This window comes from Vidua chalybeata, chromosome Z (assembly GCF_026979565.1).
Source record: "Vidua chalybeata isolate OUT-0048 chromosome Z, bVidCha1 merged haplotype, whole genome shotgun sequence".
Classification (NCBI taxonomy): Eukaryota; Metazoa; Chordata; class Aves; order Passeriformes; family Viduidae; genus Vidua; species Vidua chalybeata.
This window is the reverse complement of record NC_071570.1, coordinates 33239423-33254259: the sequence shown is the minus strand read 5'-3', so window position 1 is coordinate 33254259 and position 14837 is coordinate 33239423. Positions and strand designations below refer to the sequence as shown.

Here is a 14837-nt window from a genome sequence, read left to right as displayed (position 1 = left end):
ATACATTTTAAAATGACACTGAAGGGCTGGGGGAACAGATGTCAGAGACTGTGCTCTGTGCAGCCTCAGATGAACTGTAGTGCACACATTGTGATGTTGTCATGAAAGCGAGGTTTGATCTGGTGTTTTTTTGCAGTTGAACAGTACCATATCCTTTGGTCTTACATTGTCAGGGATTAGAAATATGACGAGAAAAGATAATGAGTCAATTGAAGTTCTACCTCAAAGAACTATCAGATTTTAATTTTGAATGCTCCCTTGATGAATTAGAGTAAGAGACCTTTGTTGTAAGAGGGGTTTCATGTATTGGGTTGTAAGATTATAGCTTTGCTTATCTAGATGTCAAAGTACAAAATACCAAAGATTCAACACCACAGTGTTTGGGAAGTAGTTTGTGTAGCAAGCAGTGCAACTCTAAATCTCAGTGGTCACACAAAACAGTGCTTTGAATAAAAAAATCATGCTCCTTAGGATTATAAGAGGTAATTTACGAATATTTATTCAATAATTTTATCTTTTGCTAGTAGCTATTCTGAAATAGTCAGATAAGATATCCTGCTAAAGGTCACTTGAAAAAAATACAGAATTTATATAGTATAAATTATTTAAGGCTATATGAAAGCTCTTTGTAAACAGATGAAATGGATACTAATTTAAGCTAATGTCTGAGTTGCTTTGCTCTTGCACCAATCTGCTACAGAGACAGCGAAAGTTTTGTTCTACTGCTCTGTGTTGATGTCTGGCATATTAATAACAGAAAGCAAGGCATATTCTCACTGCAGGTGAATCTTGAGCCCATAAGAATATGAGCTTATTGCAAGTACAGGTAGTTGTTAACTGCAGCCTCTTCTCTTTCCTGGCACAATAGAAGTAAAACATACAAACATCTTATGGTGTTTCTGTAGAAAGGCTAGAAAATGCCTTGCCTTTCTTACCTACTCTTGCCTCCTTGCAAAACTAAAGGAATTTATATGTCCTGTGAACAAAGGCTGACATTTGTAAACAGAGCTGACAAAAAATCATTAAGCATTGTTTTATTGTTTTTCTAGCATGACCTGTTCTTAGTCATACTGTTTATTAGACTTATTTATTCCAAAATACTGTTATTAATTCCAAAATACTTCTTGTGTATATGTTGTGTTTTGCAGTCTGAGAATTTATGAAGAAGGCTCTGAGCAAAATATTGTCAATTTCATCTGTTACATCTTCCTTTCTTCTACTTTGCCTATTTTTTTTCTCAGTATTTGACAAAAAATTTATTACTCAAGTGAACTTGGACTAATTTGCCTGCTCTTTTACCAGGCTTTCTAATGATTATTTTGTTTTTTTCTCAAGAGTAAATAATCATTTTACTGCTGCCTCACTATTTAATTAAGAACTACTGTTTTATCTAGGTCTCTTGAACTCAGAACATTAATATGAAGAGTAACAATTAAAAAACTGGAACAGGTGTTTGACTAACACATTCTTATGTGAAACAAGATTTTTAAAATATATTGATTTTTCAAGAATATCAAAACATGAATAGAAACAGATGTGCATACTTATGCTGTAGATTTATCCTATCAGTACCCTAACAGGACACTTGAAAAGTAAACAGCATGATTATTTAGTGCTGCCCATTTGTAGCAGACTGGAGAAAAGACTAATGGCTCAAAACAACTGAAGTGCATGCTCAGAGTAGGGAACAGGGCAAGTTCTGGGTAGGTGGTGCAGCCACTGCTCCACCCCCCACCCACTGGAGCTTGTGGCCCAGCCCCAAAGTGGCTACCAAGCCACTACCTCCCAGCCCCCTGCCCCACAACTTCCTTTTCTCAAAATCTGCGTTACTTAAAATTGGAGTTTGCTAAGTGAGTGCTTTGTGAAGCGCCTTACTTTAATTGGCTGTTGCTTTAAAATTTGCAAAGTACTTTATTCTCTAAAGTTTTCAAAGAAAAGCTATTCAACCTACTGAGAAGTTTGTTGTCTTCTGAGGGTCTTGAAATACTGCAGCCCTTTCAAATGCTCCACGACTGAGTTCAGGGGACATAATACCATTCCTATGCTGTACTTCCTTCAGCTCTAAAAGAGACAAGTGTAGAAAATGCTCTCACCAGGCAGAAAAGGGTGCACTTTCAAATCAGTCATGTATCTAACTTTACCTGAGAGGTTAATACGCCAGGGTACAGGCTGTCCTGAGATGCCCCAACTACAGATTAAGGATGTCCTTTCCCAGGGTCCTGAATTACTCGGGTTATTCAAGTGAGCTTTGGGAGCATGGAGGAGGGTGGAGGGTTAGCCCACAGCTCATTCACTGGGGGATGAGGATTCTGGGAGAGTTGCCCAATGTGTGCTCAGTAACAGAACAGAACATCTAAGGCTGCAGTGGGCTTGTTTCCCAATTCAAGCTGTCAAAGAAACTATGCTATAATATGGTGGTTTATATTTTTAAAATGCTGCTTTAACATTGACTAGTTCAATTGAGTAGTGAGGTCAAGACTTTTGAGTTTGAATGTCTGCTACCAATATCTTTCTCAGCCTCTTAGGTTGCCTTGATTTCCAGGCATTGCTTAACCCCACACTGATGAGTAGCAAGTCTGCTGAGCCAACTAGTATATTGTTTCAGTTTCAGTGTATGACCTGATAGAACTGAAGTTTCTGAGAACTTATTTCTTAGAAAAGTAGCCTTATATTTCCTGGGTTTGTCATTGCTCTGTTCAGAATGTAATAGCCTAGCCAAGGCTAATTTCTGCAGAATTTTCACTACTACATGAGCAACTGCATGTCTAATGGAATTTAACAAAGAAGTAACACTTATCATAGTCACAGTAATATTATACAAGAGTATCTAGAGATGTCAGACACAATGAGCATAAGATTATAATCACAGTTAATGCTCTGGATGTCCACTTAGACCATCACTGATCTGAACCGAACACTTTGTTCTGAAGTAAAAGAGCATAAAAGACTTTTTAAAATGTTACTACGGCAAATTATGTCCTAATGTAAGAAATTTCTTTATTATACCAAATGAGCTCAGTGTGATTTTGCAGTGAATCTTCTCATAGCCAGTGTCTGCTAAGTCTGGACATGGACTCTGTGCTTTATTTCTGTTACTGTCTTAAAAAGTTAGCTGAGAGGGTGTGAGTTGGGAGGCTTTTTGGTTTTTGTTTCTTTTTCCTATTTGGTTATGTTTTGTTCCCTTTTAGTGTAGGAATTTATGCTAGCATCAATAATTTATGAGCTACAGATATTTTTATTTACAAAATATGTTTCCAAATCCTCTGAACACAAAAAGGTATGAACAGTGGGGGATGATGTCTTTGCTTTGAATGTAAAGCTTTTTTGTCACTAGCATACTGCCCAGAAATGCTCATATCCAGCTGTGTTCATGGCTTGATGCCCTTGCTGCCTGCTTCTCTCTCCCATGACCTTACACCTCCTTCAAATGTGCTCCATGCATTTGCTTTCATCTCTAGCTATTTTTTTTTGTTTTGTTTTATAGCTTGGCTCACAAAGAGGCTTGGATTATTGCTTGTCTTTAGGGACTGCATCTCTCTTCTGCTCTTGCTTTTATTTTCTGGAGAGCTTACTTGTTTCAAAAGCTTTAAAGTTGATTAAAGGCTTCTACAGTTCCTGGGCCAGACAAGGTTTCCCAAGATATGATCTGCAAGGAAGGAAGCAGGGAAGTGTTGAATCATTTTGGGTGAAAAGGAACACACAGGAGTTTAGATTTTGCTATTTTTCACCTTTCTTCCAGCACACAGGGCTGGTTCTCTGTAAGTACTGCCTTTATTAAGTAGAGGACAATCCTGGGAATAATCCATTACATCTTCTGATGCTCTACGGTGAGAAGGAGAGGAGCTGCTTGAGCTCAAATAGGGGTTGACACCATCCTTAGCTCATCCCTCTTTACCTTTCCTGTGCACATTCCCACTTCCCCAACCCCTCTGTTTCAATGCAAAACTACCAAACAAATTGCTGTGAAATTACCTAAGCCTTGCGTTTATTAGCAGGTCTGCTCATTTGTAGATATGGACCTGATCTAAGGTAGCAGCAAGGTAGCTCAATCCTCAGGGACTGAGCTGGCAGTGCTGCATCTAATATAGAAAAGAACACAGCTGTGTGGGGTAAATCCCTCACGACACTGCTTGTTTTATGGTGACTTGGGTTTGTTTTGTTGCCATCTCCTCAGATAAATTCTTGGATGCATTGTGTCCAGCTTGTCTCCAGCTTGTCTCCAGCTTGTGGTTGTTCTTTTCCCATGACTGAGGTTTAATTTTGATTTTTTTCTTTCTAACTAGAGATTCTCTCTAGAGCCACATGTTGTGCAAGGTATCTGTTTACTTGAGTTTCTGTGGCCAAGTCTGAGTTTCACTGCCTTTAAAGGAATTTCTACTCTGTCAGTGTTTGTATATTTTTGGTGTTTCTGTGCTGACATTTTTATTTAAGTTATTTCACATGGTGCACTTTCACAGAGTCTGACCTTTTTCCTGCATTACAGACAACCTAATTTTAAAGGCTGATAAAAGATCTCTTATTCTTCAAACTCATAAAATTATTCAATTTGCTTCCATTTACAGATGTGGATCTCTGCATTATCTAACTAAATGGCATTAACTTATATAAATAAGTAAAATGGAGAGGCTTTCTGACACATGCAAGAATGTTAATAGTTTCACTTAAGGAAGACATCCAGCAGACTCCAGAGGAATAAAAACACATGCAGCAAATGGAGCATAATGGGGATGTGCTAGAAGAGCTGTGCCCTGAGCAGGCTCTAGAGACATCTGCTATTGCTCTAGAGCTATTTGGCAAGCTCTTGTGTGTGAGAGAAGAAGGTGGGGAGGGAAGGAGGGACACTCTGCAGGTGTCTGGCTGAACATAGCAAGTTTTGTGTAATACATGATAAAGGACAGTGAGAGTATGTTTTAAAGTTCATTACAGTGACTCCATTTAGGAAAGTTGCCTTAGTACTGAAAACAGGCAGTGTGCATGGTGGGGTGGTCCCCGGGAGTCTTTGGTGCATGTGCAGCCATGCATGTTCTTTTACCAATGATGCATCTCCTCAAAACGGGAAAAAGCTGCATCTGTTCAAGCAGGAAGAGTTATGCTGCCACAGATTTAGTCCAGAAATGATCTTCAGGAGCCTCGTGTTTTTTCCCAAAGCACTTGGGTAAGTGGTGATTACTTATCTGGGCAGAGCAGGGCAGTGATTCAGGCTGCAGCAGTGCATGAGAACAGGCTTCCTGTCTCTTCCAGCAAATCCCAGCACATCTATCAGCAGGTCCATCGGCCCGTGGGGGCAAGGAACCGGTAACTGGACCTGTTTCATGTGGACCGGCTGTTGTGAGGCTACATCCGAGGGCCTGGTGTGCCAAGTGGGCTCTGGGATACTGACCTGATTGGCAACAGGCAAGTGCTGAACCTGCCCATGACCTAGATTGATGACTCAGGATTGCGGGTGATGGAGAACCTTAACAAGGGTCAGGGCTTTTGCTCACAAAGAGAGAGGGAGAAACCAAGGGGACTTACTAAACTGCTAGAAAATAAATATTTAAACCTTTCAGGAGCTGGTGCTGGAGCAATCAGCCTGCAGGCTATTACAAGCAACATGTGCTGCCCTCTCCTGGCACGGTCCTGCGCTGTGCTGTGCTGGGCTGTGCTGTGCTACCGAGAGCAGCGAATCTGCAGCGCGCTGGGTGCCGAGGTGCTGCCCAGGCTGCCCCACTGCCCCAACACGACGGGGGTCCTCGCTGGTCCCAGCATGTGTCTGCTCAGCTACATCCTAACAATGAGTGCCCTAGGCACTCACAGCCTTATGGTACATTCTCTGAGCATCTTTATTTGGGATTCTGGTGCCCAGAAGCTGTAACAGGCCTGGATAATAGGCTGTGCCAGCAGCAGCAGAAGACCAGCTGAGAGCTGCTGGAGCTATGTGGCTCCTGAAGAGCTGTCCTCTCACGAAAACTTGTTGCTGGCCCCTGACCCAGCTCAGTGCCCAGCCTGGCTGTGTGACTCAGGAGTCATCACAAAAGGAAAGCCAGGGCGACGCCTAGTACACTAGTACACTTCCATTTCCAGGCGAGCTTGGGAGTCAGATTACTCATTGGGAAAGTCATACTGTGCCTCCCGGATGGGTCATTAGTGCTCAGCCTCCTTGGCTGATCCAGGAACTTCCCAGCTATTTTGTAGGGAGTGGGAGGAATATTTTGGCTCTGCTAGTTATTTCGTGCAGATGGAGTCTGCTGGGAAGTCAGAAAGCCACTTGATCACTTTGCCATGAATAGCATAAATAACTGGAAAATACATATTTTGCAGAGGGGTTCAGTGTTACTGTGATTATCAGTGGTCAGAACAAAGCAGTTCTGACCTTGTAACTGCACTACAACCGCATTGTCCAGCACTGGGCAGGGCTGGCAAGGCCCCCATGCACCTCTCAGAAGTGCTGTGCTGCTGTCCAGTACCAGTCCTGGCTGGACAAACCTAGCTACTACAAAGGTAGACCGTGGTCAGGCACACCTCCTGCTCCTGTGCTCCAGACTGTGCTGTCCTCTGCCATGGGGATGGAGAACTGTTTCCTTCCAGGAATCGAGCTGCTTCTGGTGTTCTGAGCACACTGTGCCCAAGTACATGTTTCCTGTCTCGTTCTGGCAGCAGGGAACAGCCTGTAAAAGACAAACTGCTGCCTCCTCTTCTGCACACACTTTGTCCTCTTTGTCCTCTGCAGCTCAACTGCACTAATGCTCATCAGCTGTGTGGAGCACAGGGGAGCAGAACACACAAAAATGCTATGCATCTCTAGAAAGGTGAAGGGCCTTATGTGAAACAGTGGTCAGTGAACTACTATGCACTAAACCAAAATTTTGGAAAAGGAGTCTTTGCATCTAACACCACCAAGCATTAACCCATGCATGACACCACTGGGATGGCTCTTCTGTGGCAATAATAATTTCTGGTGACATATAATGGAACACCCCCTTCCCCACCCCACTGCCCCCTCAGCTTTACAGGAGTTTGAGTCTATCTATTCAAATGAGGACTTCAGCCAGGAAGGGGGAGCAGTCTTTCCCCAGCTGCCCACCTTAAAGCCTTTTGTGAAGATGACCAGCCTTTGAAGACCCAACTCTGCTTTTTCAGTACTGTGATATGTTAGTACTTTTTAGTACTGAGATAAAAATCTGTGAGGATCTTCAACCCATGAGAAACAAAAGAACTAAACCCAGACGAGACAGAGAGCAGTGCCAGACATAGCCAGGTCAGGGATGCCTCTCATGGAAATCAGACTGTGCAGGTAGAGAGCATTGTTTCTGTTTCCAGGAGCAATTACAAAGGCAGGACTAAAGACCATTCACCTGCTGCTGAACGTGGCCACAGGTGCAGTGAGGTAGCCTTTTATCCAGAAATGTCATGGTCATGTCTCTCTGTTTCTTGCGTGTGAAGCAGTGGCCTGGACTCTTCTTCTGTGGTTACTACTTGGTCAGCCTTACAAAACACTGACTCCAGCAGAAAAGGTAAATATGGAATTTTGGTTTGTTTTTTTATGCATATTATGTACTACAGAAATGCAACATTCAGGCTCAGTCAGGTAACAAATAGGAAGCCATTCAAAACTGACCATAAAAATAAATTGTAGAAAGCAGATTTTATATGACAATACACATGCAGCTTGCAAAAGAATAAAGACAGTGAACAGATATTAAAACACATTTCCATACAGAGACAGCTTATGCAGCAATTTACAAGTTTAACCTCTGGCCAGAGTATGCAAGCCCTTTAAAGCTGGCATTCAAATTACCACTAGCTTAATCGGCCATACTTAGTTTAAGTACATAGCAAAATTTAAATTAATGCTTACATTCACTAGCCATCCAATCCAGCATCAAGGCACTTTCCTTGTTGTTACATCTGTTCCCACGTCCCACACCTCCGCTCACCTAGATGCATATATTGGCACAGCAAACTGGGTGACCAGTAACTTCTTATCCCCAAATAAAAGCAATTGGTTACTAGACAATCCCTGGCTGTATCAAAGTGTCAGGCTAGATGTGACACTGTAAACAAAACTGGTGTGTTAAAAAAACACGGCAAGTTGACTGGATCCATTAACAAATGTGCTTTGATATGAAAACTGATAGGTGTTGTTTCACACTGCAGAGAATGCCCATTTCCCACGCCCGTGATCCCCAGAGAAGAACAGCTGACACTTCAGTCTGAGCAGGAGATGTGGAGCTTTCCAGCCATCAGTCAACAGTTGTGCCATAAGTGTTTTTAATCTATTGTTACTGTGCTTCTGCAGAGTAGCAATGACATTATTGCATATATCCCCCTTCAGGTTGTCTTTGCAAATAAATACAAGTACTGGCTAAGGCTGCATTCTGGGAGGTACATGCTGCCCACACTCTCTCTACACTAGAGTTAAGAGGCAGGGAAGCAGACAATTGTTGAAATCTGGCCCTTCATTATTATTTTAAATTTGTTTTATCAAATCTTGTGGGCTTAGAAATGCATCCTTGTGCATTAAGTCAGCACTGCTTTTATTTTCAAGAATGGCTCAGATTGCACAAGTCCTACAAAGGAAACAACGGTGAAAGCAAATTCACATGATTTTTATATTTTTTTGTTTGTTTGTTTTACTGATGCTTTCACTTTAAAGGAAGAGAAATGTAAATTCACGAATCCAATACAAGATACTTAATTTCAATCTCCTCCAGATTTTTGCACTTATACCTCCACTTTACTGCAGTTTTCTGGATCAAAAGCAAAGCTGAAGACTCGGGTTGGCTGCAATTCCCTAACAGCTGTTTCATGACAGAAGACTCAACATTTTTATATAAACTTCTCCTGTATAATATTACAAGCAACTCCTGGAATTTAAAATGGCTATATGTATCCACCCTGGCAGACAGACAAGGTTATGGGGATTAAGGAACTCTTACAGTCTCAGTCAAGAGAACTTTTTAACACAGTAAAGGAATGTACTCAAATAACAGTTAATCTCAACTACAACCACTGTCTAATGGGGAAAATAAACTAGTGTATTTAGTCCCATTTAGTGCACATAAATTACAATGCAAAATGTGTACATCCTGGAATGGGGCACACTATTAACAATCTGACAGTCTTTGGAGTTTCAGATCTTGGGTATCTGAGACCTGGCTCTAATTAAACTATTACTTAATTTAAATCAGCAGTGGTGACCCCACATATTCATCATACTGATGTATGCTTTAACCACCTGACAAAGCTGAAGCTCCCACCTAGGTTATGGGACTTCTCCAGAGCCCAAGAGTGGGACTAAGCCCTAGCATGCAAACTCCTCATCCTCCCAGGGCCAAGGTTTTTTCCAGCTTTTGCTAGCCTTCTGTACCAGACAAGCACATACTTGTCATAAACTCTCCAGAACAAAGTTTAACAAAGTTTTTCCTCTGCTGTGCTTGTACTGCCATGTTACAGGCGTAACAGGCAGCTTAATTTTCTACAATAGCACACATGAAACAATCCCAAGATTTTCACTACAGCAGGAGAGGATATTCCTAGACTATCGGCCTTTAAAGTGAGCCAACACACTCCAGAAAACAATACCAATCATCTCCTGGTCTAACAGAACCACCACAATAGAACTAAAAAGGTAATATATTCACTTCTCTTTTAAACAGAGGAGCATTAACCAGCCTGCATTTAAGAGGTTTTTCAAATATGCTAATATATTTCTACTAGCCTCCCTTACCCACCACCAAATTAACAGTCCTTACAACTATTCTTCCACCTGTACCTGAAAAATTCCAGTCCAGGAAATCAAGATGGACATGAAAGTGTCTATGCTGAAATATGACTTTAATAATGCCTTTATTTTGTTATGTGCACCAATAGCCATTGAGGAACAGGGGAGGGGATGTGGAAGAAAACTTTTTCTTTAATTACTATGTTAGGGCCAAGCTCAGAAAATTTCAGTGGATTGCTATAATTACACTGCAGATACTCTTAAAAACCTGTATGCAACTGTTTGATACAATTAGAATTTTACAGTCCAAAGTACAAAATCTTGTTAAACCCTGAACACTGCACAATGTATTTGGCACATAGGTTTATGAACTAGCTGTAAATCTGTTGTTTATGTATTGTGGCTTCTACAAGCTGTTCACCCACTAGGAGCTCCTGCTTAGTTTTTAGTATTTTAGCCCTAGATAAATGCACCATCTCAGAGGGCACTGCCAGCCAGCCAGAACTTTCTCTAGCACCCCCTCAATTCTTTGACTTTATTACCACTGGCCCATAAACAACAATAAAAGATGCCAGAAATGACAGGCCAGAATTCTTGTTAGCACAGATTTAAAAAATCAGAATCTCTTGCTGCTGTTTAACATCAGTTAAGTTTTGAAAAGTCCACAATTAACAGCAACTGACAAGAAAATGCCTTCCCTTTACAGAAAGGCAAGTAGCAACTTAAGGACTACCTGACATTCTCTCTCAAATAACATATACTATCAAAACTTAATATTACTGAATCAGAAAAACATAGTTTAAAAAAATCATCAACATGTTCTTGAAAACATTCGGACATTTGCAACACTGTTTAGACTACTGCCCTAGTGTGACTTTATGATGCTTGTATCCCCAGTCATCTGTTCTATTTATGGTGGGTGTTAAGTTCTGCACCTTTAAGACTGGTTCGGAGAGCTAAGGGGGGGAGAAGAAGCACAGAGTTTGCACTGCAAACTGCACTTATTCCCTGCAACCTTCTCACAGCTCTCCTTTGCTTTTAGTTAGTTTTTAGCTGGCTGGGGCAGAGAAGTTCTCTGGATTGTGGCTTTTCCTTTTCTTGGAGATGCTCTGGACTGAAAACCCAGAAAAACACCAGGAGCTCGCACCTGTGGCCTATCGGGGACCAGGAGACAGCATTGTCCAGCATAGGAGGGACTGATAAGAGACCAAATGAGCCAAGATACATCCCGTGACAAGGACTTTCTGAATTTGCCATCTCTTCAGAACACTGAGAGGTTTTAGTGTTTGATATTATTTATTTTTTATGCTTATGAATGCTTTGCCTGTTAAATAAAGTTTTTTTCCACTTTTCTCCAAAGAAAATTTTTCCCTGTACCAGTAGGGGGAGGGGCTGCTTGAATTTGCTTTCTAGAGGGACCCTTTTGGAAGTTTCCTCCCAAATTTGCCCTAAACCAGGACAACTACATAACCAGGTAGTGGCCTATAACATTTCAGAGATGAGAAGATGGATTGAATGCATATGGCTGCTGGACAGTTCTAATTAGCATGCACACTGCTCAACAGCGTCTTTCCCTTTTACCTGTGGTTTCTACAGTCACTGTTAAGTTTGCATAGAGAAGATAACTCATCCTCCAGTAAAGTAACTGCTATTTTTTCCTAAGAGGAACATGTTCCAAAAAAGGAATGCTCCTTCAACCTCTGAAAAATGAAAGATCTCTCTGCTGTCTCATGACAGCAGTTTTTATTACACCTTTGCCCTCTAGGAGGGAGTTTAAAGGTGCTAAGGGTGCAGTGAGGTGAAAAGGAAGAGGACTGGTCTGAAGAAAGGTGCAATTATAGTAAGCTGTAACATAGCCTTTTAATTTTAAAAAAAGTGCCTAAATAAAGAAAAATACTGTCAGGAGAAAGGAACTGTGGAATACTGAAATGTTATTAAAGACTCTGTATTCTTTATCTGTTTTAAATATTCTGAACTTCAAGAGGTAATCTTACAAATTTACTCTTGCACTTAATTGTTTCATAACAAAACCAAAAGACACGTGAACATTTACATGTACACCCATCCTTCCACACAAGCTCGCAGACAAGGGAAGATGAAATTATACTGACACAGGCCTTTCAAGGGCTTTTAGCAAGTGCTCTGCAGAACAGCAGTACCAGAGGTCACAGCACAAAAGGTTTCAGGTGGTCTTAAATACATAGTTATTTTGCTGAAGGAGAAATAAAACACTTGTTTTAGTCTCACAAAACAGCATTTAGTGTTTTGAAATACATTTTTGTTAGTGTCAGATTAGAAAGCTGACTAGCCTATATTAGATTTAGAATTAATTAAAAAAAAAATCTTTAAGAGTACCATAAAATTTCTGGTTATTACTGGAGAAGGGGTTTATTGTCCTGTAATTTAATTTTTGTTTAAACACTGGTAGAGGAATTTTCCAAGAAATGTAGCTTCCTCAAAACATATATACTGTGTGAGCAGGGAAAAAGTGAGACATTAAGAAAATGTAAGGAATTTTAACAATCACCTAAGTGTGTTTTGTGGCTCATGATTGCTAATAGAGGCGTACTACCAGCAAAGTTCAAATTCAGAGTACAGATTTTGGTTTTAGTTCCAAGAGCACCAATGACTTCAATGCTTTGGCTGTTTTCAGTTTCAAGGATGTCCCGCAGTATTAGCAGTGAGGTTACAGCACACTAGTAGCTGCAGTCTGTCAGGAAGAAGGTCATATTTCCTTTCTCCTGAACATTCAGCAAAATGGTAAAAGCTTAGAGCTTGTTACTTGAGCTGTACACAGCAAAGGTGCACTTATTAAACAAAGGCAGATATGATCACAGAAGTTTTAGATAATCAAACAGTGATTGGGATACAAAACCTTTAAATAACTGCTGATCTGTGTTGTCATCCGATTTCCAAACTTTTGAATATGAGACTGAATTACTGTGCGTCAAGTTGCAAGGCACATTTTTTAGGCCAAATTACTCTATAGTTCATGTGTACACATATCTAAATGCAGGTAAAGTATCAGTTACTACAGTAGTATTCAGATTCAAGTGATCTTGGTGCTTTCCTATTTGTACAACATAGCAAGTTCTATTTAAATTTTTATGTTTTTAAATAGGGATGAACATGATTTGCAGGTCTGGTAAGCTGAAAATTGAGGCACTGGGCCAAGTCAAAATTCAGTAAGTCAATTAAGTTACTGAAAAGTATATCACACAAGTATTCTTCCATGTCAGAATACTGAGCTTCAGTCTTACTTTTGCACAAAGCTGCACTGTGCAACTAGAGCTGGCTTTTTAGGCTTGTACACTGCCACGCATCCAAGTGTTTCTTCTGGGAAACACTTCTGAGATCTATTGGCTGATGTGGATATTTAAAACTTGACCTTTTCAATCGTGTGAAATTCTGTTATGAAGAGATACAAAATGCCCAATGTAGCACAAAGGCTTGTTCAGCTATCCAGGTGTAAGGTTTTATGTAGTGCATAAAAGTAAATCTCCAGTAAGTCTGGACTGGAAATTTTCCACAAAAACAGTTCTTATTATATTTTTGTCAAATTACTCTTTGCTTAATTTCAGTTTTTCTATCTGCAGTAAGATAAAAATACCTAGCTTACTTTATCAGAAACACAGGGGAAGATGTGAACAGGCACTAATGAAGGCCTAAACAGAGCCAGTCTTTTCTCTCACTGAGGCATATAGCCCCCTTGTCTCACAGTCTGTGGGAGGTAACTTTTTGGCATTTCATCAACTGAAAGTGGATTTTCTTCCACTGTTTCAGGTCTCACAGTTTGCCCTTCAGTACATGTCTGTAAAACATTTGATACAGCAGCTTCCTGGGTATTTTTTTCCATCCCAAGGCCCAATGGCTGTGAACTCTGACCTGAGATCTGCAGTTGAACAAATCCAACAAGATCTCCCTCATTAGCATGAGTAATCTGCTTTGCTCTTTCAAAGCATGGCCTGTCCGTGTTGGTTTCATCCTGACCACCATTTTGTCTGAAATACTGCTGCCTCTGTGCTGTACTGTCAGCTCCTCCAGCATGATCCTCTGATCTCTCTTCTGAATCTAGCAGGGGCTGAGTTGACTCAGACCTTGAAAAGACTTGTACAGGTGTCTGGTCTCTGTAGCCATTAAGCACTACAGTCGAATACTGTACAGTGCTTGAAGTGTTCTGTGTTGTTTCACCTTCATCGCTGTCAGAGACACTTTGCCTAGGAGAAGACATGCACGAGGATCCTCCAATACCACTGCTGTGCCCTTCTGAAGTACTTTTTTCTTTTTTAAGCAAGTCAAAGGGTTTTAGATCTTGTTCTGAAAAAGACTTCTTGTCGTCAGCTTCTATTTCTACAACGCTTACATCTGTAAAGCTGCCTTCTGGGTACATCTGATCTTTGGAACTGAAGTTATGCTGAAAGAAAGAGATGTATATCGCCTAAGAGGAAGGTTATGTTAAAAATCAAAAGCCTCAATAAATATATAAATTTTTATTCATACTGCCTTTGAATTTCCTCATGTAAGTTTTCTCTTTACTAAGTCCGGCAATATCTCCAAAGCATGTGTTAAAAAATGAAAGATACAGCTTTGTTTCCAAGACAATGTCTTAATTATGCAGCTATTCTAAAATCATAGTGGATGTGTGAGCAAGTCTTTGCTTTCATTTTAATTATTCTTAAGAGCTGTAAACATAGAAGCATTTGCTATGCTGCATAGGGACATTCTATACTGAGAACCATACATTACTTCAAATAATGTACTTAACATCAGAATATTTCTTCAAAGAAATTAGCCACAGTTGAAATGTTGAACAGTTTGCCTGGTAATTCACCTCAGATGTGGCATAAATTTTGCTGCAATCTTCTCATTCATGAGGAGCTGTTTATAGTCTTCTCTCTCATTCATGACTGAACTGTGCAAAAAGATCACTTCAAGGTTTTAAGAACAGGAATCATGAATTGTTTACTTAATGCTGATATCCCATGAATGAGCAAAGAAATGAGTACTTGACCATTCCAACTAGTAAAACTGAAACAAACTCACAACTTTAAAGCCCTGAATTTGTGCTAAGAGCCATGTAAATCTAATGCTGGATCTACAGATGCAATGAAGCCTTCTAATCATATTGTATCAC

At 40.4% G+C, this 14837-nt stretch overlaps 1 protein-coding gene across 9 annotated transcripts in view; it reads right to left on the bottom strand.

The window, feature by feature from the left end:
• The window catches only part of IL6ST (interleukin 6 cytokine family signal transducer), a 40651-nt gene that overhangs the window by 1228 nt on the left and 24586 nt on the right, over window positions 1–14837 (bottom strand). For 2 of the 9 annotated variants that reach the window (XM_053968799.1, XM_053968800.1), the window contains exon 16: window positions 3573–3646. The exons of 1 other annotated variant lie outside the window; for it this stretch is intronic. In XM_053968799.1, the coding sequence (XP_053824774.1) occupies window positions 3587–3646 (60 nt within the window). In that variant the 3' untranslated portion in view covers window positions 3573–3586. Of the gene's footprint in view, window positions 1–535; window positions 857–1951; window positions 2062–3572; window positions 3647–7494; window positions 14118–14837 lie in introns of those variants that run through there. 6 more of the 9 variants (XR_008435423.1, XR_008435422.1, XR_008435424.1 and 3 more) reach the window with 6 other exon arrangements.